The sequence below is a fragment of the Stomoxys calcitrans genome, chromosome 3 (assembly GCF_963082655.1).
Source record: "Stomoxys calcitrans chromosome 3, idStoCalc2.1, whole genome shotgun sequence".
In the NCBI taxonomy this organism is placed as follows: domain Eukaryota; kingdom Metazoa; phylum Arthropoda; class Insecta; order Diptera; family Muscidae; genus Stomoxys; species Stomoxys calcitrans.
Window position 1 is genome coordinate 92,867,466 of NC_081554.1, and position 12,573 is coordinate 92,880,038.

Consider the following 12,573-nt stretch of genomic DNA (forward strand, 5'->3'; position numbering starts at 1 on the left):
TTGTGAAAACACATGCAAACGCTACCGAACGTCTGGCGACCGTATACGGAAAGTAGAATTCAGTAAAAATAAGTAAAAAAGGCGTTAAGTTCGGCCGGGCCGAACTTTGGATACCCACCACCTCGGGTATATATGTAAACCACCTTTCGTCATAATCCGGTGAAAAATGCATAATTTATGCCCCCATAGCAGCTTTATCGAAATATGTTCCGATGTGGACCAAATTCGACACGGATATTGAGTGGTCTATTAAGTACAATTCATTGTTCAGTTTTGTAGAACCAAATATTGGTCCTATTGGTAGTCATATCCATATATAGTCCGATCTGAACCATATACGGCATGGACGTCGAAAAGCCAAAAAAAGTCACTGTGTCAAATTTCAGCGAAATCGGATTATAACTGTGCATTTTATGGGGTCAAGACTTTAAATCGAGAAATCGGTTTATATGGCAGCCATATCAAAATCTGAACCGATCTAGACCAAAATGAAGAGGGCTGACGAAGGGCCTAACACAACTCACCGTCCCAAATGTCGGCGAAATCGGACAATAAATGTGCCTTTTATGGGCCTAAAACCTTAAATCGAGATATCGGTCCATATGGCAGCTATATCCAAATCTGGACCGATCTAGGCCATATTGCAGGAAGATGTCGAGGGGCCTAAATTAACTTACTGTCCCAAATTTTGGCGACATCGGACAATAAATGCGCCTTTTATGGGCCCAAAACCTTAAATCGAGAGATCGGTCTATATGGCAGCTATATCCAAATGTGGACCGATCTAGGCCATATTGCAGGAAGATGTAGAGGGGCCTAAATTAACTTACTGTCCCAAATTTTGGCGACATCGGACAATAAATGCGCCTTTTATGGGTCCAAAACCTTAAATCGAGAGATCGGTCTATATGGCAGCTATATCCAAATCTGGACCAATCTGGGCCAAATTGAAGAAGGTTGTCGAGTGGCTTAAAACAACTCACTGTCCAAAATTTCAGCAAAATTGGATAATAGATGTGGCTTTTATGGGCCTAAGACCTAAATCGGCGGATCGGTCTTTTTGGGGGCTATATCAAGATATAGTCCGATATAGCCCATCTTCGAACTTAACCTGCTTATGGACAAAAAAAGGCAGCTCAATATTTCTATTTTCAAAGACTGTAGTGTGAATTGAACGGACATGGCTAGATCGTCTTAAATTTTTAAGCTAATCAAGAATATATATACTTTATAGGGTCGGAAATGGATGGATTTCGATGTGTTGCAAACGGAATGAACAAAATGAATATACTCCCATCCTTCGGTGGTGGGTATAACAAAATTTTACGTTCCGTTCTCGTGTCAGCTGATAAAATTTGAAGTTTCAAGAAATTTCAAAACTAAAAATGTATGTATGTATAGAAAACTGCTATTCTCCTGTTCTATGATTTCTCTGTGAAATTTATTACAATTTATTGTTAATAATTAAGGTTGAATGGGTAGCCCACCATGTAAAGGTGGCCAGTCTGACTTGTTAGGAATACTAAATTACAAGAAGAAAATAGGGGATAAAGGCCAATACGGCGCTGTCGTATCCGCTAATCCATGTTAGCACGATGTCGTGGAACTGGGGTCTATTAATGGGATTCCACACACTCCGACACGCTCACTGTACCAGAAGCTACGGCCTTGAGGGCCGCCATATACACATATTTATTTCAACCCGGAACATCAGTTGAAATTCTAAGCTCCATTACATAAGCTCGTAGTCCTATGTGTCCCGTTATGATGCCAATAGCTATACTGACCTCCTTCTTGCTTCCTCTTAGTAATAGCCTTGGAGATACCTCAATCAGAGTGGCAAAAGTGCTTCGACAGTTGGTTCAAACGCATGCAAAAGTGTCTAGATCTTAATGGGGAATATTTTGAAAAACAATAAGGCGATTTTCGATGATAAATATATATTTTTTTGGTTTTTCTAATCCCGAAATATAAAAGGCAATCCTCGCACACACATTTGATGGTAGGGGTAAAAAAGATAAGCCTTTTTGAGACTTTAAATAGGGAGATCGGTATATATGGGGGCATTTTGAAGATATAGCCCGATATAGAAGGCGATCAAGAATACATATAGTCAAAGTGAAATATTGCTAGATTTTGCAAACGTAATGACAAAAAATTCCCGGAGCAGAGCGAAAAAATTTTTGTCAGAGCGGGAGAGGAGCGAAAAAAATATACCCGCTTCGGATCTTGGTTTAAAACCTATCAAACTGGGTACATTTATGAAAATATTTTTTAAGTTAAAACTTTAACTGCTTTTAAGTTGCATAAAACTTTTCAAATTTAGGAAATTTTATGCACTTACTTTTTACAAACGTATATTTAAATTGACGAAAGGGAATTTTACGAATCGTTGAACTACTAAATGAATATTTATTGAAGTAGATTTTCAATCATAGTATGTTATGGATTTGAGCAATAGAAAATGTATACTTTTGTATTCTTGTCAAATATTTTTCAATTCAGTCTGTTTGGAATATCCTAGAAGTTCGTTACAAATATTCTTTCTTTAAATAAATTATTTTATTATTCAAACTCAATTTCATCTTTATTCCACAATTCGAAGAATATTTAACTTGTTGAAGAGAATTTTAGTTAAGTAAAATTGCTTACCAAATTTAAGTTTATGAACTATTTGCCATTAACTAAAGATGTGTAAAATTATTTAACAGTTTTCTTTGTTTTATGCAAAACTCAACTTAATTATATTAAGATGTATGTACTTAATTGGAATAAGCTTTTTAATGGATTTTATGGTCCCTTTTTTCTGAGTGCAGTTTCTTAACAGGAATATGGAAAGATAAGGAGTGTTTTATTAACCCACTAAGCGGATTTTTTCGTAGTTTGTATTAAGGCGGATTTGAGAAGTTGGTCTCACGCAAACAGCTGTTAACAGCCGGCCAGGTTTGACGGTTCAAATTAATTATTTCAAATGTGGTGTCCGTGCTGCCAACGTTAAAGTATTTAGCGGGAAGAACGCTTTATTTATCCATAAGCTAGCGAATCCGCGTACACTGCTCTTTAAATCCGGATTTAATGGCTCGATCACCTGTTTTCCCTTTATAGAATCAGCTGACGAGAGCCTTAAATCCGGATTTAATGAGCAAGGTAAACGAGGTTCTAGACTGGTAAATAAAACACAGCAATAGTTCAACAAAACACAGTTGTGGGATTAAGGTGTTGTACCAAATTGGAGATATTGATCTCCCCTTTAATTTGGTACAATCATCTTTTTGAAAGAAGTCCGTTTCTGACCCTAAGGAACAGGGGCAAACTTCTCACATATCAATGAATGCTGTCCGATTCAAGTTTAAGCCCTATGATAAGGGGCCTCCTTTTTATAGCCAAGTCCGAACGGGGTGCCGCAGTGCTACACCTGTATGGAAAGAAGTTTTTATATGGCATAATACCTCACAAATGTTGTTAGGAGGGGAAATTCACCACCGATCCCAGGCGTTCAGCTTCATATGCGGACATACTAAACTCTGTGCTACGGTGATCTCCTTAAATTTGGTATACGCTTTTTGAACGAAGCCCATTTATGGGTTCCAAAATGAATTTAGTGTTCTATCCTCCAGTTTCTAACCCAAAATCTCGAAAGATTGTTATACGAAAAACAGTTTTGGGAAATGTGCGATACATAAAATTAAAGGTACTGATATCCCCTTTAATTTGTTATACACACTTTTTTGAGTTCATTTATGACCATTTATGGCCCCCAAAATGATTTTAGTATCCTATCCTGTAGATTCTAAACAGGAATGTCCGATCTTCCCTTTAATTTGGTATATCGACTTTTTTGAACAAGGTCCATTTATGGCCTCCAGACGGGATTTTGTGTCCTGCCCTCCAGTTGCTAAAAAATCTGGAAGGAGTTTTCAACGAAAAACAGTTCTGGGGTATGTGCAATGCAACAAATTAAAGGTACTGATACGGATTGACCTGATGAAGTCCTTTATCGGCAAGGGCTGCCGCCTCAGTGTACAACAAACTGCTACAACAACAACAAACGTACCGATCTTCCCTTTTGTTTGGTATATGCTCTTTTTTGAATCATTTATAACCACCAGACTGGATTTTGTTTCTTGCCCTCCGGTGCTAAACAGAAATCTGGAGGGATTGTTCTACAAAAAAGAGTTCTAGGGTATGTGCGATACACCAAATTGATAGAGCTGATCTTCTGGGGTATGTGCTATACACCAAATTAAAGGTACTGATCTCCCCTTTAATTTGGCATATGAACGAAGTCCATTTGTCGCCTCAAAAATGAATTTAGTGTGTTGCCTTCCAGTTTTTAAACAGTAATCTGGAAATATTGTTTTACGAAAAACAGTTCTGAGATAAGTGCGTTACACCAAAGTAAAGGTACTAATATCCCCTTTAAGTTGGTATACGGACTTTTTTGAACGAATTCCGTTCCTGGCCTCCAGGCTGGAAGTAGATAATTCGTGGCTTAATTTTCTGGTGACTGAAGCTTAAGGCCGTTGATAATTTAACTTTTTGATTTTACTATTACTTTGTGTCACCCTGTGAGTTTAGAAAATTTTCATTAGCGGCATTGCCAACTTCACGCAGGTAAAAATCATTCAAAGTACCAATTTTGTTGTTGCGTAGTCACATTTATACATATGGCATGGTAGCGATCATCGTCAGGCTCCATATGCGAGCAAGCTCGTTCCGATCCATAGGATCGATCGCCGCGGAAAAGTTATGACAATTTGTTATTAAAAGGCGCCAATAACTCACTTTGTCATATAGGGTATCATAGGCACTGAGTATTTAGGCAAGAGCCGGTGCCACCAGCATACTACAATATAATTGTATGCAAAATTTAGAACTCAAACTCATTTCGTATGGAAAGAAACAATTAGTACCAATGGCAGCACTAAACATACGTTTTTCCTACTTTTATCTCAATCGGTTCTTTCCGGGCATAATTTGTTAATTTTGATTTAAAACCTATGGTTTCTTGGAGAAATTTTCTTTCAATAGTTATTTGGTTGCGGGGAATATCATTAACTCCAAATTTCAAAGTTTTATCTCAATCCGTTCTTCCCGGCAGAATTTGTTTCCTTTATTGAGTAAAATTTCTTTCAATTGTTATTTGAGTGCATAAAAAAAGACCTACCGTAATGCAAACAAAGATCCACTGGCGTGCTCAACGTAGTTCTTTTGAAGTTTAAAAAGTAAAAAGAGTGCTTAAGTCTCAACATTACCCTGAAACCTCAAGGTGGGTCTTCATGATCTACAGCGAAAGATTCAGCGTTTTCGCGGTAAACCAGAATAGTTCTCGTTCAACTACGATCCGATAGATTCAGTCGCCTCAACTCCTACAAAGCAAGGGTTGATGTACCAAATGACTCGCGTGCTCAACATAGTTCTTTGGAAGTTTACAAAGTAAAAAGAGTGCTTAAGTTAACCAGAATAGTTCTGGTTCACTACGATCCGGTAGATTCAGTCGCCTCAACTCCTACAAAGCAAGGGTTGATGTACCAAATGACTCGCGTGCTCAACATAGTTCTTTGGAAGTTTACAAAGTAAAAAGAGTGCTTAAGTCTCAACATTACCCTGAAGTTCTGGTTCAACTACGATCCGGTAGATTCAGTCGCCTCAACTCCTACAAAGCAAGGGTTGATGTCACCGTGCAGGATGTGTGTCCCCATTGTGACCTGGAACTACACGTCACCTGTTTAACTGCCCAGCCAAACCCACTCAACTCAGACCCAAATCCCTCTGGACACAGCCCACCACTGTCGCAGAGTTCCTGATCTGGATATTCAACAGAACCAAGCAGACGAAAAACAGAAGGTAGAACGGAACACACAGCTACAACAACCCTTTATTTGTGTTCACAATAGAGCGAATTTTGTTCAAATTTTCATCACATTGTCCTGTGTTTCAAATGGAAAAAAAATTGACATGTCCAAATATCAAACTTTTGCAAGCAAAATATTTTAATTGTAAATTATGGTCATGACAATTCCACTAAGGAACAGGGACAAAGTTTGTGAGAAGTTTGCCCCTGTTCCTACATTTTAAATACGTTTATATATTTGCTAAGACTATGTTCAATTTTTTTATTTAATTTAATATTTATAAGGCATTAACAAATTACAATATTTAACACAGAATATCTTTGAAGGCTTCATCATCTTCATCTTGGAAAAAATCTTCAATATTTTCAATTTCCTTACTTATATCTAAACCTAGTAATGAGCTTGGGGAGTTCGATTGTTTATGAATAGTAGTGGACGATGCCTGTTGCGCAGTATCTGTGTTCGATGTTTTAATGGGCGTATAATATTTATCAATTTTGTTGGACTGAAATTATAGGTTGATGATAGTTCAAAAATACTATTTAAATGTTTAAATCATAAAACATACTGTTGTTGGTGCTGACGTATGCGTGGCATCCTGAAGATCTTCACAAAAAATACCCGCTTTATTGAGAACATCCTGTTTGACCTTTAGCATATTCCAGATATGATCATCGGCTGTTTTAGAGGCCATTAAATATCGGCAAGTTACGGGATTCTGCTGTCCAATGCGATGGGCTCTACTTTCGGCCTGAGCCAATGTCTATAAAGAAAAAGTTGTTTGCACATAATCAGGGCTGCGGAGCCTAGCCCCCGGGGTCGGAGTCGGAGACGGGTTCGGATTTGGGGCAAGCATGCTCAACTCCGAACCAAACTCAGACTCCGTCTCCTGTCTCAAAAACTCGAATCTGTTACCCTGCACATAATAAAAGGCGTTAAGTGAAATTATAAGAACGGTGTCCTTACAACATAACTGGGCCCTGCAGAAGCCGCTTCAACCTCCAACTTAAGGCTTAGAGGGGGCATCTCTGAATCGTGTGTCATATATAGGCTGGCTACTACTGAATATTCAGTGCTTAGCGACGGAAAAAGAAAAACATTTAGACTAATCTTTGCAAGAATACAGATTCTGCGTTCCCCATTTCCCGTACGCTTTAGTAGTGTCCCGGAATTCTTAGTCCACGAACCATTCCTCCACACACCCATGGTTCCTGGATAAGAACCACGTCAAATCAAATCAGGAGGACCTTTAGTGCCACCGAAGCTTCTCTACAATGTGGAGATTTATCTGCAGAAACCGAACCATAGACAGGATTCAGAACTTCCACAACTGTTGCATTAGCCTCTTCTTCAGTTTCCGCCAGGATTTTATCCTCACAAAATTCGATAGATCTTGTCATTATGAGTTTCCGTACGCATCCAGGGGCAGGTGAGAAAACAGTGGAACCACTCTTCCTCAGGACACTGGACACTGGCGGTGTGGACGATTCCTCCTTAGATGCTTTACTAGCTGCTAGCGCACATCTTGAGCCCAATCCGACCGGATGACCTATCCACATAGGGCTTGTCGGGTTCAGTTTCGATGCCTTTCCCTCCTGTCTCCATCGTGGCAAGGGGATATTCTGTCTCCTGCAATCCGCCAGACTTTAACGATGTAGTATAGTTCGTCAGGCAAGTGTTCAGCAACAACTGCTGAATCGTCTCTTGAGCGTGTTGGTTTGCCGCGTGGGCATGCGAAGATGGAATAGGTTCGGCTCTGTCCTTAGGACTTGAACCAGCAGTCTGCGTCAAAAGCCCCTGCCGCTCCACCAGTCGAGGTTTCAGTAGCAGAAAACATGCTACGGTCTGATATCATCACCACCGCAGGTGTTGGGTCTTTGGAGTCCATTCTAAGCCTGCTACCGTGCTCTAGATCTGCGTCTCCACTGGAAACAGAAGCATCTTATCAACCGCCTAATGGATAACACTATCGTAACGGTCCTTGAGTGACTTAATTTTTTTTCCCAAAATAATGACCTTGTACGAGTTACAGAAAAATTCTTGCAGAACGAAATAACAAAACGTCCGGTCCACTCAACGGTTTAAACAACGTCATCTTGCATTGGAGTCCGTCGCATATCAATTGCAAGAATAATACACTTCCCGGCAATATTGAGGCTGAGGTCGGACGGGTCACATAGTCCAACGACGAAGACGCCGAAGGGCGACGACGCTTATGACATACTGCTGTCTATGTTCGTACAGCACCTTGCAACATATTCAGTATGGCTACACTCCCGAAGTGACCTAAGGCTAAAACAGGATCGGAAATGCATCCACCCCATGCACCAGTTAAACCTCATCGACACCGACCGATGATGGAGACGGTTAAGGCGAATAAAACCAGGGTCCGGGATTATTTTCAATCCCGGATAACGAAAAAAGGACGTACAGGTGCCCACACGTGCAGGCAGACTTAAAATTTAGTTACCGCAGTCTGATAGATGAGTAAACTTGATGAATGCAAGAATTCCGTCCATTCCGTTAACATGGACATTTCAAACTCGTTGTTGGGTAACAATCGCTGGTCAGCTCTGTGAAAAAGACGACACGCCATTGGCAGGCGATTTATAGTTTGGCTAGGGCTATCACCAGTTACATAGTGTTGTTCTCTAAGTTGTGATATCCCTGGCCATGATAGGAAACGTCTGTATCATTAGCGTGTCGAATCTTTCCCCTTTGGGAGAAACAACGTAAAGAAATTACAAAATATGTATAAACTTACACTTGGATTCCATGTTAATTCCGCAAATATTATTAATTCCGCCGCTGTCAAAGTTATGCCGGAATTGCAGGCTCCCAATGACAACACAGCAACTTTACATGACTGTTTCTTCTGGAATGTGTCAATGAATTCCCCTCTATCGTGTTTTCTCGTATTACCATCAATTCGAATGTATTTCACTTTCAATTTATCCAAACACTCACAAATAGCATCCATCATAACGCGGTGATGAGCGAAAACAATAAACTTTTTTGGTTCCTTAACCTGCTGTTTGAGATATGCACTAAATATTAAATAAATGTTAAATGTTGCAATCGTTACGAGCCATCGAAGGAAGACTAGATTTCTTTTTAGTCCTGCTTCCAAAATATTGAACCTTAACCGCCGAAAAGAAGAAGTAATGCTATTGTCGATAATAAAATGTGTTTATTTATTAATCAAACATACCCACTATTGGTTTATATTGATATGTTTCCCTAACACATGAAATTCTGTTGTAATTATTTTAAACCAACTGCTATAAATTTTGACTAAGGTTCCTTACATCTTTTTGGTGGTTAGGATGTTTTTGTATTAATGTTTAGTTCCTACTTACCACACTGCTTTAGTTTTAACTTCGGCAGTTTGAGCATAAAATCGCAAAAGTATTTGTTCCCTCTCGTGACCCTTGCTGCACTGCAAAGTCTTGGACACCGAATCCAAAGACTCCTTGATTTCATCACTTGGCCAAACAAGAGCAGGGTCTAAGACAACCGTTTCTCTGAAAATTCTTGTTAAACGCACCGAATCCACAGATATTTCAAAAACGTTCAATTTTACCTAAATTTTTCGGACAAATCACACAAGACCTCAGCTTTGGTTCTTCTTATCATAAACTTAAGCTTCAAAACAACGTTTAATTCCTTGAGATTAGATTGACCATTGGCGTCCCAACCAAAATTAGTTTGTTTGCCGTCACAATAGCGAGTAGCTGCAATTACAAAAAGTTTTTGGTTTTAAGGATATTTATTCAATTCATGACGCTATACACTTACTAAAATCGATGAACCCCATGAATTTTCGATCTACCATTTGTAACTGACTGAACAGTTCCACTGGCTTGGATAAGGCAGGTGTACCAGATAACAAAAGCACGTGCTTAGCTTGCTGACATAATCGATCGGCTACCATTGTGCATTTGGCTTTAGGATTTTTTAAACTGTGCGATTCATCGAATATCAGGAAACCGAATTTACGATTCATTATTTGTTGTATATTGCGTTCCATCATGCTGTAGCTGGTTATGAGAACTTTGCAGTCTCCAATGTACTGTTGATTACAGTTGAGCACTTGTATATAATGCAAAGGAACGTATGGTAAAAGTTGCCGTATATGATTCGCCCAAGAATCGCGGGTGGAGGCTGTTGTACATATGAAAAGGGGCCAGTCTTCCTTGTAGAAGTCAGCCACGGCAATCGCTTGGTAGGTTTTACCCAAACCCATCTCATCGCATATCATGCAACGACCATTTTGAGATAATGCGAAACTAAAACAGTAGTTAGGTTAACAATTTTCAGAATTTAACCAAATTATTGACGTGAAAGAATGAATCAAAGTGTAATTATGTTTAAAAAGGTGTAATTTTTCGATTAACATTGCAACAATAATGTGGAGTTCTAATCTCGTTTGTATTTAGGTTAGCAGATATTAATCCGCCCCATGTCACTATTGGCATACATCTAAGCGGCGTGGGCGGATTAATATCTGCACCCTCTTTTCGACCTAATCCAAATACAAACGAGATTAGAATTCGTTTGTATATAAAGGTGAGCTTTGAAAACTATCGACATATACCAATCAAACCCGTGTAAATACAGAACTAAAATAGAATTGTAACCAATCCCATGGCAGCCGGTTGTATGTACCGGATTGACCCGATGAATTCCTTCATCGGCAAGGGCTGCCGCCTCAGTGTACCACACACTGCTACTACAACAACAACAGAATTGTAACCCTTATTTGTGAAATCAATTGATAGAAAAGCGATTAAATTAAAAGTAATTACCTGACCCCTTCCCTTTGAAAAGGCATTAATTTTGATGCCAAAGTAGGTTCCAATGACTCTAAACATGAGTTGTCTAACTGTTTTGGTGGAGCTAAACATAAATTTAACACGGCTTTGGGTATAATACCCATTACTACATCTGGTTTCAAGTTGTTTACCCGTTCTTGAAGTGTTTTATAGTCAGACAACGCAAAATTCCAGTAACGAGTTGTTGGATCTGGAAAGTTTAATATTACAATAGAAATATGATTATTTAAGAAATTGTTAACCCACCATAAGACTTTGAGGGTATTGTTTTAAAAACCTCAATGAGTTTACTATGATAGCCAGATGGTTGAACTTCAAATCGTGCGACACTTATCATAGTCACCCTACAGCTGACGGAATTTAAAAACGCTGACGCTACCGCTGTCTTTTGAGGTTGACCCAGACCAAGAATGGGTCCACTTGGCTTGTCATTAACGGCCTCCACTGATTTTCTTTTGTTGAAACTTCCCACATCACCCAACGATGCAGGCCTCTTGTAAGGATGCGCGGCATCTCGAGCTAAATGCTGTGTTTCTTGGCGTTGTTTAAATATATTACTTCCTTTTAGAGCATCTAGAAATGATGATGCTTTATTTTCTATCCTAGGTGCGGTATTCGTCGTTGGGGCTGCAGCAATAATATTTGGCGCAACTTTTGGCTGATTTGCACTTATTTGTTTATTATTGTTTGCGGTAGCCAAGTTCGCCTTTTTGGCTCTTAATTTTTCCAGCGCGATCCTTTTCTTTTCGGCAATTTCAGCAGCGGAACAAGAAGACATTGTTATAACTATTGTTTATTTTAAATCGTCCACTTCTCCCACATCACATTACCGATCAGCTGTTGTTTGTTTTCATAGGGTTGCCGCAGCCTATTCGAACTATTTTGATGAGAGTTATACATTTTCCTTAAAAAAATCCATTAATTAAGAAGGTTGGCTCACTTGCCCAGCTGATGAAATTGTCCAACTCCAGATTTGTATCCAAATGCCACTAGAATGTCAAATGCCAAGAATGTCAAATGCCAAACAATTTAAACGTGAAAAAATTAACAAAATGTGAAAAAAAATTTAAAATCCAACCAAGCATTTGACCATGACGAAATAATTAAAGGTGGTCTCATTTAAACTGCAACCACAAATCATATTGTGCAATCCGCCATCTTGTCATCAAGCTGACTGACGTTTTGCCAACACACTTATATGTATATGTGTGCGTACATGAGCCAGAATATGTGAGAAGAAAGGTAACAACAAAGAGAATGCAAACAAAAATCTGACATCTTAATACCATCAAACCTGGCCGACTGTTAACAGCTGTTAGCGTGAGACCACCTTGTTAAATCCTCCTTGGGTGCAATTGCGCAAGGAGATGTCATTTCAAAAATGACATTGTTCTCAACACAACCAAAGAAACTTTCGCTCGTGTGTATACGTGTGCAGGTAAAACGAGAGGAAGAGAAACACAAACAAAGAGGACGTTCAATCCACCTTGGTGGAAATTAGGTTCTATAGTTGATTTCGTTGTTGTTCGTTGGCTTTACCTTGTAGAAATTTGTCTATCGATAACAGTACTAAGATGGTCTTGTTTTATGTTAAACACCGTTTACATTGCTTATTAAATTCGGATTTAAGGATCTCATCATCTGATTTTATAAAGGGAAAACAGATGATTGACCCATTAAATCTGGAATTGAAGAGCAGTGTAAACGAGGTTTTAATACTAGATAATGCAAATTACATATTTTTAATTTGTTTAAATGAACATGTAATTGAAAATGTTTGTCAAAGTTATCAATTTACATACGATTCTTTATTTTTTTATAACACTGGATGTTATTTTCGTATGACATAACCTAAAAATTTGAGCAAAAACTGATTTTTTATG

General features: G+C 38.8%; 1 protein-coding gene across 1 annotated transcript; it reads right to left on the reverse strand.

Moving 5' to 3' along the window:
- Positions 1–6,102: 6,102 nt before the first annotated feature.
- LOC106084089 (SWI/SNF-related matrix-associated actin-dependent regulator of chromatin subfamily A-like protein 1) lies at positions 6,103–11,543 on the reverse strand. The gene is made up of 8 exons (XM_013247559.2): positions 10,937–11,543; positions 10,664–10,880; positions 9,654–10,144; positions 9,439–9,589; positions 9,215–9,379; positions 8,620–8,902; positions 6,424–6,618; positions 6,103–6,360 (listed from the first exon to the last, which is right to left on the reverse strand). Exons 1-8 carry the CDS (start codon positions 11,466–11,468, stop codon positions 6,160–6,162), a joined length of 2,235 nt encoding a protein of 744 aa, XP_013103013.1. The 5' UTR covers positions 11,469–11,543; the 3' UTR covers positions 6,103–6,159.
- Positions 11,544–12,573: the final 1,030 nt, after the last annotated feature.

Bases quoted from the DNA above. Each gene is read 5' to 3' on its own strand.
- LOC106084089 (XM_013247559.2), bottom strand. From the start codon at position 11,468: ATGTCTTCTTGTTCCGCTGCTGAAATTGCCGAAAAGAAAAGGATCGCG. The intron at 9,590-9,653 runs GTAAGTGTATAG...TTGTAATTGCAG, and splicing joins CATGGGGTTCATCGATTTTA to CTACTCGCTATTGTGACGGC. The intron at 6,619-8,619 runs GTAAGTTTATAC...TTTTCTTTATAG, and splicing joins AATTAACATGGAATCCAAGT to ACATTGGCTCAGGCCGAAAG.